This window comes from Pinus tabuliformis, chromosome X (assembly GCF_031772625.1).
Source record: "Pinus tabuliformis cultivar Carrire ecotype Pingquan chromosome X, CPIR1, whole genome shotgun sequence".
Lineage (NCBI taxonomy): Eukaryota > Viridiplantae > Streptophyta > Pinopsida > Pinales > Pinaceae > Pinus > Pinus tabuliformis.
The window spans coordinates 407,971,884-407,999,552 of NC_142308.1; the positions used below are offsets into that span (position 1 = coordinate 407,971,884).

Below are 27,669 nucleotides of genomic sequence, written 5' to 3' on the forward strand. Positions count from 1 at the left end.
TGTAGTTTGTTCATCCCAATACTCGCCAATGGAAGCCAACATGGGTTCGTCTTGAGTTCCAATATTGTGCTTGTGCAAAACTTAAGGGTTTCAGATGCAAAGCATCTCTAATAGGACCATTTTTAATACTCCTCTCACCTTCATATTCCTTGAAGTATAAATGCCTCGGCTCCAAATCATCCTCTTCGGGTTCTTTAATAATTTTACCACAAGCGACAGCTTGTTGGAATCCTAACTCATATAGCATCCCGCAACTTACACTACGGATAAATTCGGCAATTGACTTTCCGATAGAGAATAATACCCTCTTAATTGCTTTCACGGCTTCAACTATCTGTGCATCCTTGTCTGAGAAGAAAAAGTCACTATAAAGTTCAGCTATCAGTGCATCCCAACTACCATCTTGTCTCTTCATTTCTTCTTTTAAATACAAGGCTTGCGGAAATGTGCCCAATGTATGCATAAGTTGATGCACCCACAGTGTAGCAGGAAATCCAGCCTTTGTCCAAACAACGTTGTAAATCTAGACATGCTTCTGAGGGCTAGCATAACCCTCATATATAGGGATTGCATATGAGCTCTTTTCAGGAACAATGAACTGGCACAGCATAGCAAACTTAACAGAATCCCAATTTTGGAATTTGTTACGATGAGCTCCCCACCATCTTGCAGGTGTTGCTTGTAAAACAACATCCATTAAGGGAATTAGTTGATTTTCTTCAATGTGCAACTCAACTTCTTTAATAAAATCAGTGATTGAACCAATACCATTAAAAGTAGGGAAGTTTCTTACCTCCCTTTCGATCCACCTAGCACAACGAACAGTTGCACAACGTCTAGAGTGCAGCTCATGATCTCCCTGTTGCCAGTCATCCAGCACAACATTTGAACCAGCTTCAATATGTTGAAAACTCCTCTAACTAAGAGAACCATCTGTTGTAGGACTAATATAATCCTCCCTCTTCCCTACAGTCAACTGATACAACTGATCCAGGACATTAGGCTCCTCTACATCATCAACGGGCACCGTAAATCTTGGACCTTGATAGGGATCCAATGGTTGGATGACTCTGACTCTGTCCACTTCGAAGGTCATGGTTTCTTGCTTAAGATCAATAACGGCATAGTCTTCAAATGCTTGGTCTACTCCCAATAGAGCTAGCTAAGGCTCTTTGTCACCCATAATATCAATGACTTCAAAGTCTACGTATGTCATCACTCCAGCGATATCAACTTCTACATCCTCTAGACAGCCAATGGTGAGAATGCAGTACTGGTTGGCCACACGCAACTCAATAGGAGAGAATACGAACTTAGGTCTTCCCAATGCCTCCAAGTTTCCCACAAGAAAATATTCACATCGAAACCTAGATCTAACATAGTGTCTTTGATCTGATAACCAACAATTTGTGCATCAATATGGAACTCCCTTCCTGTTCTACGCTTATTGCGGCGGACACGTCTGGAATGTCGCTTGAGTAAGTTAGCAGAAATGGGCCATTTAGAGAACTCTTCATCCTTTACAACACTTCTCAGTTTCTTGCACAACTGACCAGACAATTGCTCGTCATTCATAATATGCAGACATAACTTGAGCCATTTCATTATAGGTTGAGATCTCTCTTTTAAAAATTGAGGACTCTCCATTTTTCCATTTTCTTGCTGCTCTACTCGCAGACTATAGGAGGAAATTAATTGCTTGAAAATCTCAATGACACCCTTTTAATACTCCTTCTGTTGAAGAGGATAATACAATTTCTTCGGAGATGCAACTTTTATAATAGTAGGTTTTTATAATAGTAGGTTGTTCAGGCACCCCATTGTCAGCTCCAGTACGCTTGCCTCCTCTAGTGATAATTTTAATAGTGGCTGAGAAAAAGGTTCAAGCACTCTTGGTTCTGCGTTGCTTAGATTGGCACAACTTTGTCAATTACGCTCTTCCCAACGAGTAATTAGCTCTCGACAATCCTCAGTAGCATGAGTATTTACTCGGCAATGAGAACACCAAGGCCTCCTTGGCAAGGGACAATCACGAGCAACATGGCCTTCTTGATCACAATTATAGCACCAAATCAAGACCTCTCCCTCCAGTTCTTCCTCCCCTTAAGCCACCTCCTCCTCGTCCTCAAGGAGCTTCATTAAACCAAAATGTAGTACAGTTTAGGCAATCACCAAGAGCGTCCAAAGCTTTGCACTGGTCGATATGGTGAGTCGAAGACCCACAAAACTCACAAAAAAAAGTTATTTGGAACATTGGAATACTTCTGCAAAATAAGACAACATCGAGGTGCATGGCCATAAGTGCAGCATATCTCACAAGTCACAACACATTAGAAAATGTATCTCGGTGATGAGGGCAGGCATGATATTGAGTGTGTCCCTAATAAGGAACAATGGTTGAAACTTTTGTGACCCTTTTAGAAGGTCCTAACTATGGCGAAGGTGGTCCCATGGGTGTAGTGGAAGGTCCTGCATTCCCTGACCTTGGGCATTATGTAGCATGATGCCCTTCAACATGACATATGGGACACCAAACTTGTAGATGCAATGGCCCTGCAGCATTCATATCCTTCAATCTCTCAGTTAGATCTGCAATCTAACGTTATAAACCAATGATAGCAGGGTCACTAGAGGCAGATCCTATTTTGTAATAATGAGGATACCCCACCATTGCCTTAATCTTCATAGCATGCTCCAACGCATCTTGTATAGTATCAATCCTTTGCTGTGTTAAAGGGAATCCTCGTCAATGATAATAATGCTTTAATGAACCAGTGTTTTTGATGATGTGGATGAATAGGGTAAGTCAATTTTCCAACTACATCCTTAAACCGTTGCATGCATTCCCATGCAATTTCTTCCTCTCAATATTTGATATCCCATAACTCAGCTAAATCGTGTTGCTCTGTTTGAGGAAGCTTATGCTCCTTAATAAATTCTTGTTTAGCTGTATCCAAATTTGAATTTTGATTTAGTGTTGACCACTTGATGAACCATCGAAGCGCTCTATCCTGCAGAATTGTCTGAACCCCAATAATCTTTGACGCATTTGGGGTCTGTCTGGCCCTCCAGATGGCTTCGCACAGATACTAATGTTGTTTTGCATCTTCATCTCCTTGTCACGCAAACTCGAGATATTGAGTGAACAAGCCCGCCACATTCCCAGACATTGGTAGACGACCAACCAAAACTAGAACTAATCCTTGTGAACCAGGTTGCAAACAAGTTGTAGATTGTAATTGAGTACTACCACCTAAACTACCAGGATTAACAAAACTACTAGAGCTACAAGCTACATACACTTTATCAGCTTTCTGAAATTTTAATGTTTTGACTAACTTTGAAATAAAATTAACAGAATTTATATAAAGTATTGTGGGAGGTTAGGGAGAGAACTAGTTGTGCTACTACCTTGCGAACTGCTACTTGCAGGGAATGAATCATGTTCAAGAAATAACTTCCTCATGACAAAATGCATCTTGTCATCCAAGAGGGTACTCTGCTCAATCATTTTGATCAGCTGTCTTGGCAATTTTGGTATTCTGATTGCTTTTGATTCTTGGTGGGCTCCATTATCTCTAGTCTAGTCTCCTGTCCCATCTCTTCTAGCTACTATTTCACTAGACAGATCCCTCACCGACTTCCACATTCCACAACTCCGAGTTACCCATTTCTCCTATCCACAACCTTGGACTGCCCATTACTTCACCTATTTGCTGCAACTCTCTTCGTATTCTCCTAATCTTACGCAACTTATGCTCCCTCCAGTCATCAGCTATCCTTTCCCTTCTAAGCGCTCTAAAGTCCAATGCCTTCTGCAACTCTTCTACATCCATCATAACTTCCCCTCATCTTCTACAACTAACCAGCATCTCTCCCCTAAACCCTACCCCTAGGACAAGGATTTTATGTTGCCATATTGGTTTCCTGGAATGGAAATAATCTTTCTTCCATCATAAGAGCCTTAATCCACAAACGAATTCCATTTAATAATCTACCTTGCAACCCATAGTTAAAAATTGCTTCAGCTTTACAGAATGATTGGTGATTCTCGACAACAAACTCAATGATATAGCCTTCCAAAGTGGCTTGCACCCAAAAATCAACGGCGCAAGTTATTTCATTATCTAGTCGATGTAAGGCAGCCAAATCAGTTGTGGTCCAAGTTCTGAATATTCAGCCGAGTCTCCCAATTCCCCATTTGTGTTGCAATCTACTCAACCAAAGATATAGCTTGTCAAGGAATTTACACCAGAGAATTTCGTACTAATCACATGCGGGTTCTGCAAATAGTATCTTGTCCCTAACCCAATCTAGGTTCTCCTATCTCAACTGAGCCTACTGAAGAATAAATGAATCAAGTTTCTCTTCCCACCATTCCCAAATACTACTCTTGAGAGTCTTTGTCATCATTATCTAGAACCCCAATTGACGTTTGGGTCCTGGCAATGGGACCATTTGTTGGCAGAAAAGTTTTATAGTGTTCACACAGGGTTCGACCTCAGGGTGCCAACAAAGGAGTCCATCATAGTCTAGTGTAACATCGTCATTTTCAATCCTCTGCAAGGGAAGAAGGTCTCAGCCAAGGAGTGTCGAGATTTTAAAACGATGTGTTGGGGTTTAGACGGCAACAAGATTCATTCTAACAGTTAAAAGTTACATTGAACTCATATTCTGTCACAGAATGTGTGTAATGAAAAATAGAAGCATGACAGAAATAAACAAACAACTTTAAAAAATTTAAAGAGACTAGATAAATCAACATCAGTTGTGCATAAACACATCCATATGGAACCCTGTAACAAACTTCCTTCCCACTATAGCCCCAAAATTACAACCATTACATTACAGATCCGCAAAGACACTGCTGGATCTTTTAAAGACTTTGGCCAAATTCTTGTTTCAAGACCGGTTACATCAAAATACAATAGGACACACAGAAAGCTGAGTCTTTATTCCAATAGACTGATGACCTTGATCCTTAATCTCTCTCTTGCAGCTCGATTTGTGCAGATATATATAGATTTTTCCTTTTTAGCCTTGTCCACACTCCCTTGATTTGGTCTAATTTAGCCAACTTAACAAGATCTAACTGCTTGGTCCGCTTTCCACTTGATTCCTTCAGACTTAACATCTCGATCCTTCTTCCACAGCTTTGGCGAGTTCCAATGTAACTGTTTTCTTTCTCTGCTTGCCACTTTCTTCTTTCTGTTGCCATTTTCTGGCCTATTTATCCATTCATTTTTCCGCTTGCACTTCTTATCTCCGCAGCTCTTTTCTAGCAAAATTGATCAAGATTGCTTACAAAAACAAAAGACCCAACAATAGCGTCAAACATTATTGGCTTTTTGCTAAGGGTGTCTGTGCTATATTCTTACTCCTGAGTTCTTCATACCAACACTCTCAGCTTTGGGGATAACTTATATCTGTCCAGTCTTAAATAATAATTTGATTGTGCCGTGTTCCTTCCATATAATCTTTTTATTAGAATTTGAATATTAACCATTTTTTTTAATTAATTTCCCAGTTCTAGTCCAATTAAAGATTTTGGCAAGTCCAGTCTCAATCTCAATTCTAGTTCTGATAATTATAGTTTTATAGTCTAAGGCTATTCCAAATGACTATTAGCTCCACCCTTGGTCAAAGCACTCCAACTTTTCTAACTCCATTTTAAGAAGATCTATTGCTGCAATCTAGGAGCACAAATAAGCAAAGTATACTAACTTGGTTTTACACAACAAATTTATTTTATAATAGTGCCATTGACAATTTCGTTATGATCTCCTTTTGTCCTTTTTCCATGAACATAGTGCAAGAGTGACATGGACATAAATCCAGGAGCCAATGTGTAACAATAACAAAACAAAGTCAATGGAGAAATCAAATAAAGCACCTACAGCCAAAAAGGATGAAACAAAAGTGTAAATGAAAGTGGTAACGTGACTATTATTTGGGAAAATAATGCAAAAGGTCATCCCAAAATTGAATTCAATAGAGGAGAGGAAAGCGCGAGAAGCTGCAAACGGAATGGAGCTCGCACTGACAAAGCAGCAGCCAACGATCAAGGAACCCTTCCCTGGGGCTTCCTTTGTCAAATCCAGAGGCCCCTGGCTCGAATCACCTCGAAAGGAGTTCAGTGGCGGCAACATGGTAAAGATGAGGGAGCAGGCATCCAAGATTAGACATGAAAGACGACTGCAAAACAGCCTCGACGTCTACTATGAGGCGATCACCATTGCGGACTCTATGCAAGCGAAGGGAAGAAGATACGCGGGACAAGATCGAAGCTCTACTGCTGTTTGGGAAATAGATCTCGGGATTGCAGCGCTAGGGTTTGAATCTGGAATAAATTCTAATCTTTTTGTAGTGGTGTTTTCTTTGCATAGATCAGAAGGGGCGCAGATCCTCAAGATATGGCTGATCCACAGCTTTGCTCATAAGATCAAGGCAGCAATCGGTTGCCTCGGGCTTTCGACGACCAGGAACAAGTGCCCAACCATCGGGGAGGCGGGAAACTTCTCAATTCCCGCACCTTGGTGGAAGGAAATCTGGCACCACGACCAGATCTTGCTCCACAAACCTGATGTAGATTTGATCGAGTCAGATCTGGCAAGCAGGGCAGACCTGGAATTAATTGAACAGAATATGTTAAGGGTCGACGGGACCGTCATAGCTGACCTGGAGAGGCCAGACATGGTTTTGTCAGATGCACGGGAGCGGCATGGGCTGAAGGAGCCCGCGAAGAGAATCGAGCGTGTATCCAAGGAGCAGAGGATGTTCAGTGCAAAGATCACTCCTGATCTGTGTAAGGCAAGGCGGGCAGGAGCAATCGAAGCCTTTTTAGTGGAAAGAAAGGATCACCAGATTGATGTCCGGTCTCAAAGCGCCAATCCTAGCGGTGCTGAGATAACTCCTAATTGTTTCCAGATCTTCGTTAGAACACCCAAGGGGAACTCAACATTAATCTGGGTTTCTGCTTCAGACAACGTAAGTGATCTGAAAAACACCATTGCCAATCAGATCGGCTACCCGGTTGGCAAGCAACACCTTTTAGCAGGGGGCAGATCGCTACAGGACCCCAGATCCATAAAAGATTACAACATTAAGCCAGGATCTACAATCATTCTTAATTTGAGACTACGAGGGGGTGCAGCAACTAGCAAACCAACAGAAAGAGGCAACGGATCTAAATCAAATCACATTCCAGATCCTCTCCAGCAGCACAGAAGTGAAGGAACATCTTACAAGCATATTTTACAAGGGGGAAAAGCTTCTCCAACAGATCCAAAACAGGCTGGAACAAAACCAAGCCCATATATAGTGGAGCAATTGCAGCACATTCCAGAACTAACAATCGATACAACAGAAGCAGAGAAGGTATGTAACAGCTATGAAAAGAAAGCCATCATATGTCATTTTAACGGATTTTGGCCTAAACCTTTTGATCTGTTTCATTGGATCCTCACAAAATGGTCTCTGGATTGTGAGATTCATCTCTGTTCCAAAGGGTTTTTTATAGTCAAATTCCAATCACCAGAAGTCAGAGATCTTGTGATTCAGGAAGGACCCTGGTTTTGGGGATCTTCGGGTCTTTTTATAACCCCATGGTTCCCAGAATTTGATGCAAACACCTTTGTTGTTTCAAAGATGCCTGTATGGGTTCGCCTTCATAACCTCCCTCTCCATTTCTGGGACCAAAAGGTTCTGGCAAGCATAGGGAACTCCATAGGTAGATACATCAAAATGGATACACAAAGAATAGAAGAAAGAATCTTTACTTTCGCACGCATATGCGTGGAAGTAGATCTCAGTAAAGGATTACCGGGTAGCATTAAACTGAAACACAAAGATCGCAGCTGGATGCAGTCATTAGATTATGAAAATACAGCTTTTAGATGCAGAATATGTCGGCAAACTGGTCATCTCCAAAATGCATGTCCAGAATACAAAAAGAACAGTCACAGAAAGAAGAAAACTGGCAGCCAACAAAAGGGATGGAAATTCAACCATTCAGATTCGGAAGAGGAGGAAGAGGAGGAAGAAGAAGTACCTGGACCAAACGAAAGTAGTCAAACAGAAATCCAAACGGAAACACAGAAGACTACTACTCAAGAACCCATGGAATTACAATACGGAAAGAGCTCAAATGAAATCAGTGGAACCAAAAGGCAACATTCTTCAGATTCCTCAGACTCAGACAAGGAAAACCCCAGACCTGGCGAAGAAAATTCACTTCAACTTGTTCCCATAACCCCGTCCCAAGGACAGTGGCGAAAGGTCGAGAAGAAAAAGGGGAGGAAGACATGACCTCTCAAGTCTAGCTCCTCTGTTCTCACTTTTCACATGAAGTTTTGGTTTCTATTTTTTTGGCTTTTATTGTTGCTGCTAAACATCTCTGACAAGCACTGGGCTGATATTTTCCTCATATGAGGAGGCCGTGCATATGCTCAGGGGTGCTCTCTACTTGCTTTTAGCTGGACTGAATTCTCAGCCAGTGAGCTCTATGATCCGCAGATTATAGAGCAAAATGAATGCTTCGGCATATACTATGTAACTTTTTATCCCAGTAATAAAAAGTTCGATTTTTTCTTTGGAAAAAAAATTGAATTCAATAAAAAATAAAATTGAAGTTATGAACCCAAGCAAGCTGAAGAACATACAAAAATCCTAGAAATTTATAACGAACATAAAAAGGTAATAATTAATACTAAGTATAAAGTAGAATTAATGAAGTCTTATAAATAATAATAAAGGTAACATTGTATAAACGTGCCTATCTAAAAGACAGAATTCTTCATGGGAAACATCATTTTAAGTATTCTATACACGGGGCCCTCACTGTAATCAACTAATATCATATTCAATACATTATTAGTCCTTTAAGGATTTTGTATTTCATTTACATTGGTTATTTTTAGTTATCAAACATTCTTGTTTGCATCAAAATTCTGTCGCTGGAGGCATATTTTAGATTGTCTTTGGTAATATTTGAATAAAATTTCTCTTACTGCAATTATTCAACATCAATATTCAAATTCAAGGAAGAATACTGCAATTCATGAACATCAAGGTTTCCACTCCTTTCACCTTCATAACCAAACTCAAAGTCAATCAAAATAAAAAATGCCCATTTTGGAAAGGCTCTTCAAACCTGTAAATGTGCTGACCGTAGATCTGCTTCACAAAAGCTACAGGATTCCAAACTTGCATCTGCAAGATTCAATCTGTACATTAATATTTAGAATCTGCTGACTTAATATTAACAAACAAAATTTCTCATATTTATACAAAATAGTAATTAATATCATGGACCAAAACATCTGTAGATAAAACTTGTAATAACATGAGAAATGAAAAGCACAAAAAATCTCTCTTTTGAAATAGATTTATATGCTTCAGGTGTAATTGAGTAGTAAATCATATTGCCCAATGGTTGTGACCAGAAACTGATCCTGTAACCAATACCAAAGGATCCTCTCAACAGCGTCCCATCCATGATTATAGTAACTATCTAAACAGTATGTGATTCTTGTTCCACTACATCTTTCTCCACTATATGAACAATGATATGAATATAATAACGTTGTGTTCCTTCACAAATTTATGTGAGGCCTCGTTACTTCCACTCAGTTTTGAAGCACCATGCAGAAGGAGACTTCTAAAGCTTCAGCCTTGCAACTGTGCAGTTGGCCTTGCCTTTATATTTACAAAAGCATAGATGCAAAGGTGGATATGACAAAAACCCGGCAGCTGCCAATCTGTGCTGGAAATTGAGGGTAGATTCCAGGAAGATGCCTCTGAGTCCAAGATTGATTATCCAGGTTGTTAATAATGACTCCATCTCCATGTTAAGTGAGGCATGTTGATTTTGAAGGGATATATGTAGCACCCGAGAAATAAGAGTTTTGGTCTGTGTTGTATATAATGTGGAAAGATTTCAGAAGGAAACAAAAGTCCTCATTCATATGGGTATCTGGAAACAAGTGTCCTCATTCATATGGGTACTTGTTAAATTGTGCAACTAGGGACAAATTCCACTTTGGACAGCTCATTTGATGGAGATAATTATTGCATTGAATCAATGTTGCACTAATCGTTATCGGGATATTATTGGCGCAGGGAAAAAATCGGAAAAAATCGGGAAAAATCGTAAAAATCGGGAAAAAATCAGTAAAAATCAGGAAAAAATCGTAACATACAAAAATATTCATTTTTTTGCAATTTTTTTAATATCTAAAGCATCTACAACATAGATTAAATATATTGACACATAAATATGATAAAAGAACTAATATATAAGATGTTTAATATCATTTCTAGTGCCACATCACACATAACAGTGAATCATGTCCTAAATAGTAAGCCCTGACTCATGACTCCCAACTCAGCCTCAAAATATAAACAAAAAATATAATAATGTATCTCATATCATGAGTCATAATGTCATAATGAAATGAACCAAATAACTAAAGTCTAATACTACTGATTTCCTTTGCCCCTCTAGATGTAGATGTCGGTGGAGTTGGCAGTAAACTCTGTTGTGCTCTAGAAGCTGAAGAACTAGGAGCTATAAGAGGTAGACCACGTCCTCTACTTGTGACAGGGGTAGCTTGAGTCACCTCCTCCTCCTCATAATTAAATATTAAAAAAAAAAAAAATTCCCCCATGATTTTTTTCCCAAAAAATCGGCCAAAAAAAACCCCCGATTTTATCTTCTTTTTGAAAAAATCGCGATAAAACGATTTTATCGCGATTTTTTGGCGATTAATGCAACACTACATTGAATTCCTCTTTTCGAGAGGACCAAAATCGACCTAAAGATCACTAAATTTGGACAAGGGAAATATGTTTTTGAAGTCAAGCCCACACCTGTGCAATTTGTCAAGGTCGGCTTGGGGTAAAGTTGGACAAATTGACCCTCCTCCAATGCATTTAAATAAGAGTGACCTCAAACCTGATTTGGCATCATCACAACTCATTATATCTTCTCTCTACTAATCTTATTGGGTCATACAAGTTGCAGGAAGCTGTCTTTCTCTCACACGTGTGGATTTCAGGAGGCTACTTTGACTACGTTGAGCTTTTTGTTTCAGCTGAATTTGACCAGCATTGACCAAAGTAATTTTGACCTGTTTTGACTGCGATTTTTGAAGGAACAATTCTGTTTGGGCAGGCTGCATTGACTGCAACAGAAACCAAGGAATTATGGGCTGTTTGACCTATGTTGACCATAGGTTTGACTTCAGGTTGACTGAGTTTGACTGCTGATTTGTTGACTGTTTTGGGCTGACTTTGACCAGCATGAAAGACCAAGTTTCTCTCTCTTTTGACCAAGTTGTTTTGGATGAATTTGACCAGACTTTGATTGTTGTTGACTTTCTAGTTAGGGCAGAATTTGACTAATGTTCACTGAGGGCAGAATTGCAGATTTGACTGGGCTATTTTGGACAGTGGTATTAATTATTATTGTACTCTCTCTCTGCTGAACATTTGATATTTATAATAAAAAGAATTGATCAAGGGTTTTCCCCATCTTGGGGTTTTTCCCTGAGATTAGCCAAATATTGGTGTTCTCTTGTCTTCTGAAATTTATTGTTTATGTATATCTACAACTACTGTCAATGTGATTAATGGTTAATGTGATTGCTATTGGAAAATAAGTGGAAATTATCATTGGGCTAATAAAAGAACATTGAAGTAATTGTTGCAAGCAAAGAACATACACTTGTTATCTAAAATTAACATGGAATCAGAACCCAGGTGAAGACAAAGCCCAAGCAAGAGAAGAAAAACAATCACTAAGAGATCTATTGGACAAAGATTATTGGACAAGTCTCCATGGCCTCTACATCTTACTTCAAGTCTAAAAACAAGCTCAATGAAAAATCTAACTATCATGCATGGAAGTTGACATTGGACCTAACTTTAGAGGAGCATGAAGTATTGGACTATGTGCAAGGAAAAGTGGTGGAGCCTCCTTCAAATGCATCGGCTGCTACTAAAACAAAGTATAGAAAAGGTGAGGTCAAAGCTAAGAAAATTTTGATTGACTCAATTCAAAAGCATTTGATTTCCTATATTTCTGATGGGGAACTCCTAAGGAAATATATGATAAGTTGATTGGGATGTTCAAAGTGAACAATGCAAATCAAATTCTCTTTCTCAAGAAAAAGTTGAAAGATATCAAGATGGATAAAGGGGAGTCTATCCAAACATACTTCATGAGAATAACTCAAATCAAGAATGACCTAATATCTATTGGAAAAGTTATTGTTGAGAGGGAGCTCACTCTCATTGCACTTGGAGGTCTTTCAAGACCATGGGATGTATTTGTTAGTTTTTGGTAGCATCGGAAGTGCTCTAGCCTTGAAAATTGGTGAAGAGGATAAGGCACATGAGTTCTAAAGAACCCAAAAACCATTTGATGAAATTCCACCTAGAAAATATGGGTGAGAATGATCCAGAAGGCAGATTGATCCATCTTTTAATCTTAGTCGTTGATTAGAGACTTAATCTCAGTCATTGAAGACTCAACAGGAAAAGTATAAGATGGAGGCTTGGGGTTCGAGAGATTGAGGAAATCGATTTTCTGAGGTGAGAAGTTCTCAGGAGGAAAATCGATTGGGGAGATATTGCAGGAGAGGAGCAATGAGAATCTGAGAGGAGGACTTTCTGGAGAACACTGACAGAGAGGCAAAGAGAGCTTGCAGAGAGGCAGTGCAGTAGCCGAGAGAGCTGACGTTGGGCCAGTCTGGGCCCAGGTAGTCTTGACTGTTGACGCAGAGCCAGAAGGGCCAACACAGAAGGAAAAGTTACCTGTCACGCAAAAGCCAGAACTACCAGGAACTGTCGGAACAGCCGGGATGGCTGACGCAGAGGGCAGAAGCGTTGACACAGGGCTCACGCTGAGCCTGAAAGGTTGACGCAGGCCCAGCGCAGAAGTAGCCGAGGTTAGCCAGTCTTGTTGTCGGATCAACCAGAATTTTGTCGGGTGAAGTGAGGTAAAACTCACTCAGATTTTCTGCCAGTATTTTTTTTTGTAAAGGATTGTTAGATGAGCATCCTAGATTTGTATTCAGATATTTCTCCTGCATAATAATAAACCCTCAGAGTTGCTGCACCAGTTTTCCCGCATTGGGTTTTTCTGGGGACCATTGTGTCCAAAAATAAGTGTATCCTATGTATCTTGTTCTTTGCTTTGTTTTCTGTTTCGTGAGATCAAATATTAAATTAGTGTAGGCTGCAGAAGTAATTTGCTTCAGTATTTAGAAGAATAACTTGATGAATATTTAAAATCAAGTAGGTGAAGTAGATTCAGATTTGCTACAGTAGGGGTTCCTTCAATGTAGAAATTTTCACATGGTATCAGAGCATTGGTTTTGAAACAAGAACGGCAAATCTAGTGCTGAGAAATAAGGTCGAAAGTTGCACTTGGCAGCAATTCGAATCCCCTTGAAGGGATTGTGCAGTCCTTGCCGAGAAGCAGATCCGAGGAAATCTCTCTCTAAGTGAGACGACAGAGAGGTCCGATTTCTAGTTCGTGAGTTTGCAGAGGCAGAGGGAGTGACGTAGAGCTTCAACGCAGTTCTTGAAGGGCACAGTTTCTGTCAGAGTAGAATTCTGCTGAAAAAGAACGAAGACACATAGAAGGGGAATTTTCACCTCAGAGAACTTCCCACCAGAAAGTTCAAAATTCTCACTTGCTGAGCAGTGCTAAGCAGCGAATAAAGGAGTCAATTCGACAGTTGGGTGAAATGGCATCACATGGGCTCAGAGATCAGGACAGGTTGGAAGGTGCTTCCAACTATGTCATATGGAAGACCAAAATCTTAGCTGTTCTAGAGGAATATGATCTTGAGGCCTACGTCAAAAGTGTTGTAGTTGTTCCTGTTGACAACGATCAAAATAAGAAGTACAAGGTCGAGCAGGGGAAGGCAAAGAGGCTCATTCTCGATGGAGTTCGACATCATGTGGTCTCACACTTGTAGGGCAAGGATACAGCCCGAGAAATGTGGGAAGCCTTGTTGTCTTTGTATGAAGGCTCTTCCAAACAATGAAAGATGTATTTAAAGCAGAAGTTGCAGTGGACCTTGATGCAGAAAGGAGAAGGGGTGAACCTCTATCTTCAACGTCTTTAGGACACTAGAGACCATCTTGCTGCAGTGGGGTCCACTCCTTAGCCAACCGCGATGGTGAGGATAGCCTTGAATGGAGTCTCGGAAGAATGGCAAATTTTCGTCAAAAGCATATTAGGCAGGGAAAAATTACCTTCATGGGAGGAGATGTGGGCGGCTCTTCAATAGGGGGAGTTAAGTAGGGACCTAATGAAGGTCAACCTCAATGGCAGCAGTGGGAGTGGCACAAAGACAAAGGAGGAGGAGGAAAAAGCAGCTCTAGCATTGAAGGGACAGCAGAAGCAGAAGCGGAAGAAGGACATTTTGAAGCTGAAATGTTTCAGCTGTGGCAATATGGGTCACTTTGCATCTCAGTGTCCCTTGAAACAAAAGGATAACGACGAGAAGCATGATCCAAAGGTTGCAGTCGCAAAGATAGACGAGGATGAGTTTGCCATGAGTGCCCACACATCTCCAGGAGGGAGATGGAGCGATATTGAGTTATAGTCGGGAGGACTACATGTGGGCACGGTCCTTGAGGAATCCACCTCTTGGATCAATTCCTTGCTACAAGAGCCCAAGATTCAGCAGTAGCGAGATGGACTTAGTGTCAGATGATGCAGTGGATCGTGTGGAGGACAGATGCAGTAGCTTGGGACCAAAGACTGATCAGCGCAGAGCAAGGTTGGCAGTAGCACAATTGGCATAGCGCAGAAGTCAGCAGCAGCGTAGAAGATTCAGAGGGTAAGAGACTAGTAGCAGTCAGATTCTAGCATTCATAGTATTATGCTGAACACAGTTAAGTTTAGTTAATTTTGGATGTTTTTTAGTTTCTTCTCGTAGCAACTGAGTTGCAGTACAGATGCAGTGTTAGCAGTGGCAGTGCTAGCAGCATAGCAGATGCAATGTTTGAGAGGGAGTTGTAGTATAGATGCAGCAATGGCAATGGCAGTGGCAGTGTCGTGGGCAGCAGTATCGTAGCAGCAGCAGCACAGTGTTGGTGGCAGCAACAATGCAGAAAGTAGGTTCTTCAGAAATAGAGCAGCGTGCAAGTAGGCATTGTTGCTAGAGCACTTTCCTCACTAAGAGGGAGTGTTAGTTTTTGGTAGCATCGAAAGTGCTCTAGCATTGAAAATTGGTGAAGAGGCTAAGGCACATGAGTTCTAAAGAACCCAGAAACCGTTTGGTAAAATTCCACCCGGATTGTATTTTATTAAAATAATTAATATTTTTAATGGAGTTCCTAAGTCTAAACTTAGGGAAATTAAAATATTAATGGGTATTAATCAAAATATGGGTGAGAATGATCTAGAAGGCAGATCAATTCATGTTTTAATCTTAATCGTTGATTAGAAACTTAATCTCGACCGTTGAAGTCTCAACAAAAAAAGTATAAGATGGAGGCTTGGGGTTCATTTGGAAAAACACACACAGAGATTGAGAAAACCAATTTCTAAGGTGAGAAGTTCTCAGGAGGAAAATCGATTAGGGAGATCTTGCAACAAAGGGGCAATGAGAATCCGGGAGAAGGACTTTCCAGAGAATACTGAAAGAGAGGCGAAGAGAGCTTGTAGAGAGGCAACGCAATAGCCAAGAGAGTTGACACTTGGCCAGTCTGGGCCCTCGCAATCTTGATGCAGAGCCAAAAGGGACAACACAGAAGGGAAAGTTGCTTGTCACGCAGAAGCCGGAACTGCCGGGAACTGCCGAGATAACTGACACAAAGGGCAGAAGAGCTGACGCAGAGCCTGAAAGGTTGACGCAGAGCCTGAAAGGCTAACGCAGGGCCAGCGCAGAAGTAGCCGGGGTTAGCCAGTCTTGTTGCCGGATCAACCGAAATTCTACCAGGCGAATTAAGGTAAAACTCACTCAGATTTTTCGCCAGTATTTTTTCTTTATAAAAGATTGCTAGATGAGCATCCTAGATTTGTATTCATATATTTCTTCTACATAATAATAAACCCTCAGAGCTGTTGCACCGGTTTTCCTGCATTGGGTTTTTCCAGGGACTATTATGTCCAAAAATAAGTGTGTCCTATGTATCTTGTTCTTTGCTCTATTTTCTGTTTCATGAGATCAAATATTAAATTAGTGTAGGCTGCAGAAGTAATTTGCTTCAGTGTTCAGAAGAATAACTTAGTGAATATTTAAAATCAACTAGGTGAAGTAGATTCAGATTTGTTGTAGCAGGGATTCCTTCAGTGTAGGAATTTTCACAGTATTTACCACCACCATTCTCAACAACAACAAGATACCTGGTTTTGATGAGTTATTTGCTAGATGCACTCAAGAGGAGACAAGGATGATGGAGAGAGATAAGTCCTCCATTGGAAATGAACCCACTGCTTTCTTCGTTCATGCGAAAAAGAAGAATGTTGTTCCAAAGAGACAGGGTCAAGGATCTAAGAATGGATTCAAAGGAGGAAGAAAAGGAAGATGCTATAATTGTAACAGGTTCGACCGCTATGCTAGAGAGTGCCCTCACAAGAAGAATCCTCCAAGGGATCATGACAACAACAATGACAATTACAAAAGCAATGGCAATCAAAGGAACAACAGGTTCAACAACAAAGGAAAAGATGAATGCTCCCTTTGTTCAAAATGGAAATGGTTGACCTCCCAAAAGGACAAGAAATGCCAAGTACAATGAAAGTAATGTTATAGAAAACAAGATGAGTTTTATCTTGTTTCCACTCTATCTACTGCCTCTCCTCCGGATACTTTGGATCATTGGTTGATTGATAGTGAAGCCTCAAGGCACTTCACGGGATACAAGGAGGCCATCTCAAATTTGGTTGAGAAGAAAACTAATCTAAAGACCATACTTGGAAATAATGCCACCTACCCCATGAAAGGGGCAGGAACTATCACTCTTCACTTGAATCAAGGTCAAACCATTCATCTACAAGAAGTGTTGTATGTGCCCAATTTGAAAAAGAACCTAGTGTCCATTTCTGTGATGGAAGACAAAGGCTTGAAGGTAGCATTCATTGATGGAAAGGTATGTATTTGGCAGAGAAACCCTAAAGATGCATTTACCCTTGGATTTAGGGTTGATGGTCCCTATCAAGTTTGTGGAAGTCCTTTGGGAGCTTTGGCGAGTGATACTTCTCTTCAACGTGAATTATGGCACTAGAGATTTGCACACTTACATTACAAAGCCTTACTTGGGGTAAGCAAGATGGTCACAGGGATGCCCGAGTTTTACATGAACCATGAAGGAGTCTGTCAAGGATGTGCAACTGGGAAACATACAAAGGGACCATTACCTTCTAGTGAAAGCAAGACAATTGATATTTTTCAATTGGTCCATTCTGACCTATCTTGTGCCCTACCTGTAATCTCATTGGGAGGATACATATATTATGCAATCTTTGTGGATGACTTCTCATGCAAAACATGGATCTATTTCCTGAAGAGGAAGGATGAAGTGTTCAAATGGTTTTTTTCTTTTAAAGCATTGGTGGATAATCAAACAAGAAAGAAGATCAAGACGTTGAGGACCAACAATGGAACCGACTGTTGAAATATGATGACTAAAAATTTTCTTGCAATCCCAACCCGGTTTTAATTTCACCATATCACTCCCATTCAGTTAAATGCCCTTTCCCATAAACATACATTCAACATATAGAATTCTGGAAATGAAATTTTCAGATTAAAACACATGGGACTGCCAACACTTGCTGAAAATGAATATGGACATACACAGGCCAGCAACACACAAAAAAATACACAAATTTTTTGTCAACTTAGACCCAGAAAAAACCCCTTCAATCTTCTCTAAGGAAAACCTGTTAGAGAGATCTTCAAATTTATTTATATTTCAAGTTCAAGAAAAATACATTTGCAGACAAAACAAAACAGCGAAATACAATTTATCACTTTAGCCCAAAACTCCTTGAAAATTGTGCCCACTTTGCCTTGATTTCCATGCCCACTTGAAGCTGAAAATATGTATTGTACGGATACGTACTGTACTGATTTCCATACGAACTGTACAGATTTTCAAAAATATAAACTTCTCTAGAATGGCATGCAACTCAACATTAAATGTTGTTCGTACTATACCTTCAGCTTGCTGCAACAAATTTCTCCTACATAACTTTTCCCCAGCTCTCAGCCTCCTTTCTCCAATCTGCTCATGAAGAATGAATGCAGTCTCTCTTTTCTTTTCCCCCTTTTGTTTCTCTAAATGACTTTTGAGCAACCCTAAGACCTAATGGCTCAGATTCATTTAGATCAAGAGATGAGAATAAATGTGCATTTAATTCTAACTTTCTATTTTTTAACTCACCCATTAAATAAAGTACCCATATTGTACTTTATGTCTAAAGTCACTTTTCACTTTATAATTTAACATTGACTTTACCACTTATAAAGTCACTTTCACTTTATAAAGTCACACTTAGAAAAAGAATTATTTTGGACATTTTTCCCTAGGTAGAGACTAGCCCATGAGAAACCACTTGTCCGAGGTACATTAAAAATCAACACTCCCTATTACCGAGGAAAGTGTTTCTCACCACACCCATCTTGTCCCTGAAATGTACATGCTTGCCTCTTGGCAAAGACTTCGTGAGAACATTGGCCACCTGCTCATCTGTCGATATATACTACAGCTTCACTGCCCCTTCTGAACATAGTCCCTGATGAAATGATATATGATGCCAATGTGTTTTGACCTGTCATGAAACACTAGATTCTTCGTGAGTTTAATGAAACTCCAATTATCACAGTGAATAGTTGTCGGTTTCAACTCCTGATCAAATAGGCCATACAACAACTTGCGAAGCCAAATGGCCTCACAACTAGCCTAGCTAGCAGCCATATGCTCAGCCTCAGAAAAGCTCAAAGCAACTGACTTTTGCTTTCGACTCAACCACGATAGAACTACCGAACACAATCTGAAGCAACAACCTAAAGCGCTTTTCTTGTTAGAAGCACACCCTGCCCAATCTGAATCTGTGTAACCTGCCAACCTCACTCCATCTCCCCGCCTATAGTCCAGACCATAATCAACAGTCCCCTGCACATAGCGAAGAATGTGCTTTTCAGCAACCTAGTGCACCCTCCTGCGCTCAACCATGAACTGGCTAAGTGTGTTCACTACAAAGCATATATCTAGCCTAGTGTTGATCAGATACATCAAGGACCCAATAAACTGCCTATACAATGTGGGATCCACCAAACTAGAATCTGAAGCATGAAGCTTCTTCCAGTTGGTGATCATAGGTGTAGACATGGGTCTACAATCTGCCATGTGAAATCTACTCAACACATCCACAGCATACTGCCCCTGCCCCAGAAAGATATGCCGCTCCTCCTGCCACACCTCAAGCCCTAAAAAGTAATGCATTAGCCCAATGTCCTTCATCTCGAACTCCATAGCAAGATCCTCCTTGCAACGACTAATCAGTCTCTCTGCCCCAGTAATGAACAAGTCATCAATATACAACACAAGAATGAGCACATCATCCCCTACAACAATGTAGTATAGGTTCGGATCTACATCACTCTCCATGAAACCCATCTACTGCAAGTAAGTATTGATCCTTGAATACCAAGCTCTTAGAGTTTGCTTAAGTCCGTAGAGTGCTCGCCTCAACCAACATACATGGGCCTCCCGCCCAAGTACCTCAAATCCATGTGGTTGCTCAACATACACCTCCTCCTCAATAACTCTGTTCAGAAATGCAGTCTTCACATCCATCTAATGGATCTGCCAACCCATTTTTGCAGCAATAGAAATAAGGGACCGGATAGAAGTGTACCGAGCTATGGGAGCGAAGGTATCATCATAGTCAGCTCCCTCTATCTGTGAGAACCCTCTAGCCACAAACCTCACCTTGAAATTCTCGATGCTGCCATCCGCAACATGCTTAATCTTGTAGAGTCACCTAGAAGTCACAACTGAATTTCCCTTAGACCTAGGCACCACTTCCCAGACATTGTTCTTAATGATAGAGGCATACTCCTCCACCATAGCCTCTCTCCATACCTCGCAGCCTCCTCATAGCTAGTCGGTTCAGAGTCAACAATGTTGGTAGCCTTGGCTACATAACTGCAAAATCGCTTAGGTGGCACACTCTCCCTGTTCACCCTCTTTGAAGGACCAACAAACTCCACTTCCTTCAAGGTGTCTTGAAGCCACTTGGGCCTCCTCCTCCCTAAAGAAGCTTCCCCATATGGAACCTCATCCTCTGCCCCCTAGTCTGGTGAACCTGAAGGTCTGCCAACTGACCCTGGTGTGCTTATACCAGCACCTATCCTCGAAGAACCTGTACTGGCACTTGTACCTGTGTCAGCTGAAGTGCCATGTGAACTCTGTACCAATGGACCCCTTAAAGAAGTGCTCAGTGAACTCGCCACTGGTGCCCCAATTGTCACCGACACTGAAGTAACTCCTATACCAGTCGATCCAAAACCCTGAGGTCCTGCTCCCTGTACCTAACCTCCCTGCTAAGGATAAGTCTGTGACTCTCTCTTATCATACTCCCATGATCTCTGATAGGCCCTCTCCTACTCAAACTTCACATCCCTCCTAATCACCACTCTATGTTTAGAAGGAATGAAGATCCGATAGGCTTTCGAAGTCTCGTTGTAACCCATAAATATACCCCCTCTGCCATGGATTCCAGCTTCGTCCTCTGCTCCTTTGGGATATAAGAATATGTGAGACATCCAAAGATACAAAGATGTCCCACATGAGGCTTCTCTCTACTGAAGGCCTCCTCCAGAGTCATATTCCCCAATACTCTATGAGGACTCCTGTTCTGAAGATAAACAACAGTATTGCAAGCCTCGACCCACAAAAACAAAGGCAACCCCTGATCATGAATCATCGCCCTAGTAGCCCCAACAATAGCTCTGTTCTTCCTTTCAGACACCCCATTCTGTCGGGGGTTGTAAGGAACCTTGAACTCTCGCTTAATGCCCTTCTGTGCATAGAAGTCAAAAAACCCACCATCGATGTACTCACCACCATTGTCCGACCTCAAGACCCAAATCTTCCTACCAGTCTACTTTTCCACAAGAGCTTTGAACTCTTTAAAGCGACTGATATCCTCACCATTGGTCTTCAGGAAATATATCCAAGTCCTCCTAGAATATTCATTAATGAATATAACATAATACTCATAACCACCCAAAGACACATGAGACATACGACCACTAACATCAGTATGAATCAAGTCTAGTATACCTGTAGATCTGTTGTCGCTCGCTAGGAATGGTAACTTGGTGTACTTGTCCAAAGCACACCCTCTGCAGACCTCATAATGCTCGACACTAAAATCAGGAACTCCAGTAGTGATCTCCCTCAGTACTCTCAAAGCTCCATGATGCATATGCGCCATCCTCTGGGGCCATAACTCGCACAAGTCTATACTGCTGGTGGTACTAGTGTGTGCTACCAGATGTGCTACTCAACAATGCTCCTACCGACTGAAAACTGAACCTGTATAGTTTCCCAGAGCAGACCCCACTCACTTTGGCCGAAGTGATGGAAGCTCCCCTAGGATGCATCAATACCTCCCTTCCTGAGAAAGTGACTTCAAACCCCTTCTCCTCCATAGAAGCCACTGAAATCAAGTTCTTCTTCATCCCCGGAACATACAAAACATCCATGACCTTCAAAGGAGGCAAAGACTCCCTCTCAGGTCACAGCCCCACACCAACAGCTCTCACAATGTTGTCATCTCCTAGTACAATCTCAATATAAAATGCCCTCTCTGCAAGCTCTGAAAAGAACTCCTGTGCACCTGGCATATGGCGAGAAGCCCCGCTGTCCATGTACCAAACATCAGATGATGTACTCCTATTAGATGTAGAAGTAATAAATGCAAAGTCCTTGTCAAACTGTGAAGCAAACTGCTCCACCTCTGCTGAAGTTGCAGTACCCTTCTTCCCCTTGTTCTTCCTCTCAGGACACATAGCAGCATAGTGTCCCATCTTCTGACATGCCCAACATTTGTCTTTTGACATATCGTATCTTTCTTCTTCTTCTTCTCCTTTCTGATGAGGCCCCTTTCGTGGCCTTCCCTTTGTTCTTCCCCCTAGCTATCAAGGCTACATCCTCCTCATCTGTTATCTTCACCCCACCACTGTCAGTCTTTTGTATCTCATGTTGCACACAATCATCCCAGGATCTGTCCCAATTGGGAAGATTCTCCCGAGAGGTAACAGCATCTCCAAAGACCTCCCAAGACTTAGAAAGTCTCGCTACAGTTATCCTGACTAACTCTGTGGGTGCAACTACCTCACCAATAGCAGTCAAATCATCACGTACCTATTTGACCCTACTAAGATAAGAAACTACACTTTCAGCTTTTGTCATCCTAATGTTCTTCAATTGTTCTTTGAGTACCATCTTCCCGCTCTCATTGGTACTCTGATAGAGAGTGGTTAGAGTTGTCCACATCTGATATGCATGTGTTTCCTCTCACCTGAAGAACCACATGATCCTTCAGACTGTCCATCAAAATCTTTTTTTCCTTTGCATTATTTTTTGTGAATTCAGCAAGTTCATCTGCAGCAGTAGGAGGTACAACCACTTGTCGCACTATGTCCCAAACTGTTGCCTCTTCAAACATTGTCTGAATTTTGTCCTTCCAAACGACATAATTGGATATCCCATCCAATCTGTCCTCTATCCTTAAGAACATGGCCATGACTACGGTCCAAAATTTACAAAACCAAGAAAATGGAGAAATGAACTTTTCAGCACACCTTGTTGTCCCAAAAGTTCAGTCTGTGTGAAATTTCACCTTGCTATCCAAAATTTACAAAACCAAGAAAATGGAGAAATGAACTTTCCAGCGCACCTTGCTGTCCCAAAAGTTCAGTCTGTGTGAAATTTCACCTTGCTGTCCCAAAATATCAGTTTGCTGTCCAAATTGAGTTTGTTGTCCAAAAATTCAGTTTGTTGTCCAAACCACTGTTTGTTGTCCCAAACTACTGCCTACTATTCAAACTGCAATTTTCATCCTGTAGCTCGATACCACGTTGAAATTTGATGACTAAAAAGTTTCCTACAATCCCAACCCGGTTTTAATTTCACCTTATCACTCCCATTCAGTTAAATGCCCTTTCACATAAACATACATTCAACATATAGAATTCTGGAAATGAAATTTTTAGATTAAAACACATGGGACCGTCAACACATACTGAAAATAAATATGGATATAAACAGACCAGCAACACACATAAAAATACACAGATTTTTAGTCAACTTAGACACAGGCAAAACCCCTTCAATCTTCTCCGAGGAAAACCTATTAGAGAGCTCTTCAAATTTATTTATCTTTCAAGTTCAAGAAAAATACATTTGTAAACAAAACAAAACAAGCAAAATACAACTTAACTCTTCAGCCCAAAACTCCTTGAAAACCATGCCCACTGTGTCTCGATTTCCATGCCCACTTGAAGCTGAAAATATGTATTGTACGAATACGGATTGTACTGTATGGATTCCATACAGACTGTACAGATTTTTCAAAAAAAATAAAAAACTTCTCTAGAATGACATGCAACTCACAGCATTAAATGATGTTCATACTGTACCTTTCGTTGTCTTCTATGCCTTGATTTTTGTGCCCCGCTTTGCCCAGAAATCACTCCATTTTGCTGCAACAAATTTCTCCTATAGAACTTTTCTCCAACTCTCAACCTCCTTTCTCCAATCTGCTCATGAAGAATGAATGCAGTCTCTCTTTTCTTTCCCCCTTTTGTTTCTCTGAATGACTTTTGAGCAACCCTAAGAGCCAATGGCTCAGATTCATTTAGATCAAGGGATGAGAATAAATGTGCATTTAATTCTCACTTTCTATTTTTCAACTCACCCATTAAATGAAATGAAATGATATTTTAAGGTCCACAAGACTAAAAATAGTCTATGAGACCATTAGTTCCATGTTTTTCGCTCTTTGTAATTCAGTCCTTTTCCTATTCAAATTGATGATGAGCTGACCCAACCTTCCAACAATCTCCTCGCTAAAAAGACAATGCCAAGAAACCGATGCTAACATGTTCTCATAACTTTCTCTGATGTCTTTGAATGCATCACATTCCAAAATGAAATGTTTTTCTGATTCCACAGCCCAAGACGTGCAAAATGTGTACACCCTTTCTTCCCAAGCTTCTTTAGGCCTTTTCCACCGTCCTGTTTCACACCGAAGTTGATGTGAGCTGGTCCTTAATTGAGCAATAAGAACCTTTGCCCTCCACGAAATGCTAGCTCCAATGAACTCTTTTTGTTGTAAATCACACGTAGGGTTCAATTCCTCAATGTAATATTTCTTCTTTCTACCCAACTCTTTGCCCCATACCGTTTTACGAAACTTCTCCATAACAAAATCGTTTAGCTCCTTGCTATTTGTGGGACAGGCATTGAGGTAGATATCCCATTTTTGCATCCATGTGTAGTTTTGTTTCATCCATGTTTTCTTTCTTTCAATGATTCCTTCATTGAAGATAACATTAGGCCATCTACCTACTCTCATTTGTTCAATTCTTTTTAGGTATCTTATGAACCGCACCATAGCAATTGCTTCAATGGAAGTTGCTCCTGTTTCACTCAGCATTATCTCATAAGGTACCGAACTTTTTATTTTGAACTTGCTCATGATCAAGCGTTTTTGGATTTTCTCAATTTGTTTCCATTTTGAGACGGGAGTGCTGCTAGCCCACAATTCACACCCATATAGCATCACTGGACAAACTAGGAGTCCAAAAAGCACTTTAATCGTTTTCCAATCCCATAACTCTGCCTCTCTACCTCTGTTTTGAAGAGCATATAATGCTTTCCACCCTCCTAAAATTCTCTTCTTTTTGCAGTCCTCCCAATTGAGTTTGTTGTTGAAATCAATCCCAAGGTACTTGTACTCCTTTACTTCTTCAAGAATGTTGTCTTCAAAGAAGAAAGTATGCTGGCTATGCTTCCTTTTATTAGAAAAAATCATTATTTTGGTCTTGCTAGTATTGACTTGCATCCCCACTGCTCTACAAAAATGCTCAAGGGCATATAAGTGCATTTGCAATCCATGGGCTGATTTAGAAATCAATACAATATCATCAACATATAAAAGAAGCTTTATCACAAACTCCCCCAACCGAACACCATCTCCACCTTGCAGATTTAGCCACTCTTCCAATTTATCAATATATAGACCAAAAAGAGTGGGGCATAGAGGGCAACCTTGCTTGACTCCAATGTCACTTCTAAAGCTTTCTGAAATACCTGCTGAGGTTCTAATTTTGACTTTCACTTCATGAAGTCTATGGACAGCGGCTCTATAATGCACAGGAATTTCAAGTTCTTCCATTCTACGCCACAACTTATCCCTAGGGACTGTGTCAAATTCTTTTTTGAAGTCAACAAAGCAGCAAAATACTTCTTTGTCCTCCCAAACCTTTTCAACAATGTGTCTCAACGTGATGCCATGATCCACTGTAGAATGTTTCGGCCTAAAACTCTCTTGTCCTCTTGCCCTCTTTTATTTTACTTCTGCCCACTTGCTAATTCTATCTTCTACCATGCTACCGAAAAGCTTTGCAAACAAAGAATTGATCATAATTGTTCTATTGTTGGATGGATTATTAATGTCTCCACTTTTAAAAGGGGTATTGCTAGGCTAGTTGTCTAGTCTCTTGCGAATCCTTGTTGAATGATGTTGTTGAATATTTTCATGATGTGCGGTGCAAGAGCGTTCATTCCCCATTTTAGATACTCTGCTTGAAGTTCAACCAAGTCCTTTGATTTCCCTGTTTTCGGCTTCTTAATTCCATTCTCCACCTCCTGTAATGTGAGGAGCTTTGAAATTGTGTTGATCCTAGGGGGGGACTCCACCTCAGATTCTTTCTCATAGGGTTGCCTTGCATAATCAAACCATTGATTGACTGTAATATTATTTTCAATTTGCTTCTTCCTTTGTTGCAGTTCCTACCAGAAAAGCTTTGGATTATTCTTGCTTAAATATATTAACTCTTCTCTCTTTGTTTGCATGAACTCATATTTTTTCCTTTTTAGTATATGCTTATATAACTTTACATTCCTCTTCTCTTTTCCTACCTTTCTCAAGGTTCTCCTTGCCATTTTGCATTCCTCATCAAACCAAGCATTTACAAGAAAGCAATTTGATTCTGATTTCCTATTTTTTGCTCTTTTGCACTTCTCAAGTGCACTTTGGATTATATTTGTTAACTCATGGCTACTGAAGTGTTTGAAACCAGTTTTCTCTTTCTGAATTAATCTCTCTAACATTGTCTTGAAGATAGTACTATTTTCTTGTGTTAGAAGAATTTTGCCCCTTGATAGTGATTGTCGAGAGCATTGGCTTTTCCTCTTATGTTGTCTTTCTTCTAACCATAATAACCTTATAAAAATTGGGTTATGGTCCGATTTAAGTCCCAAATATGCTCTCCAACACTAACTTCATCTATCTTTTCTACTAAGCTTTGTGAACACATCAAATAGTCAACGACACTTGCCCCATTGTATGTGTTGCAAGTGAAGTTCCCAGACCTTTTCCATCTATCTAGACCATTGCAAACAATTAGGTTGAAAGCCCCACACAGTGTAAGCAACTTATCTCCAAAATGATTGCTAACTTTGTCATCTTCTAAACACCTCATCCATTGGGGATTCTCCTCTTCAGTGAACCAAATAGGATCGTTATCCTCTTTGCAACAAAGGATGCTAGCTTGATTATTTGTTGTTCTAGCATGAAATCTCCCACTAAAAGAACTTTTCCCTGCTGAGAGTACACAGCAATATCTTGTTTTAAAGCTGCATATGGATCCTTGCTGTCAAGCCCCTTATTTTTGTAAGTTTTTGAGACTTGAGGGGCAAAATAGCATGCTACAATTCTTATGTTATTCTCATTCTCTAATATTTTCAACCATAAATATTGTTTATTTGCATCTTCTTTAATTAACTGAATGTGACGGCCTTCTTTTTCTTTCACTAAAACTAGTATTCCCCCATACCCTTTGCCATTTTCTGCTACCTTGTTCCAAACTGCCAACTTCAAATAACTGTCAAACATAAGAGTTTTGCAACCATCATGCTCATGAGTTTCCGTGAGACAAATTATGTCTCTACCTTTCGCAATAGGCCCTAACCCAAGTCCCCTCCTCCAAGGGTAACAACCTCTACAATTCCAACAAACTAAACTTAGGTAGACCTAGGTAGGATTTGAATGCTACGCAGTTTGGCACATAAGACTCAAATTTGAGTCTTCCACCTTTTTGTCCATGTTGCTCTTGTTGTTTTTGTCTCTATTATTGAATTCTCTGTTTTTTCTTTACTGTCAGCTTGCTGCCCTAATTTGCCTAGAGGCCCAAACACTGCAATAACAGCTTTTCCATTGTACAACCATGCCCTTTTCCCTTCATTTCTTGTTGTTCTAATTTTCTCTACTTCATCCCTTCTCTCCTCTTGTTGTTTTTTGGTCAAATCTTCATCGAGGAAGAAGTATGAGCCTCTCAAGAGTTTCTTTTTGCCCAAAAGCTGACGTTTTTCTTGTACGCTTGCCATGGTGACTTTTATGGG

At 40.5% G+C, this 27,669-nt stretch overlaps 1 protein-coding gene across 1 annotated transcript in view; it reads right to left on the bottom strand.

Moving 5' to 3' along the window:
- LOC149140252 (uncharacterized) overlaps window positions 1–27,669 on the bottom strand; it is a 221,480-nt gene that overhangs the window by 32,654 nt on the left and 161,157 nt on the right. The window contains exon 9 of the mRNA XM_089450939.1: window positions 9,152–9,210. Coding sequence (XP_089307065.1) covers window positions 9,152–9,210 — 59 coding nt within the window. The remainder of the gene's footprint in view (window positions 1–9,151; window positions 9,211–27,669) is intronic.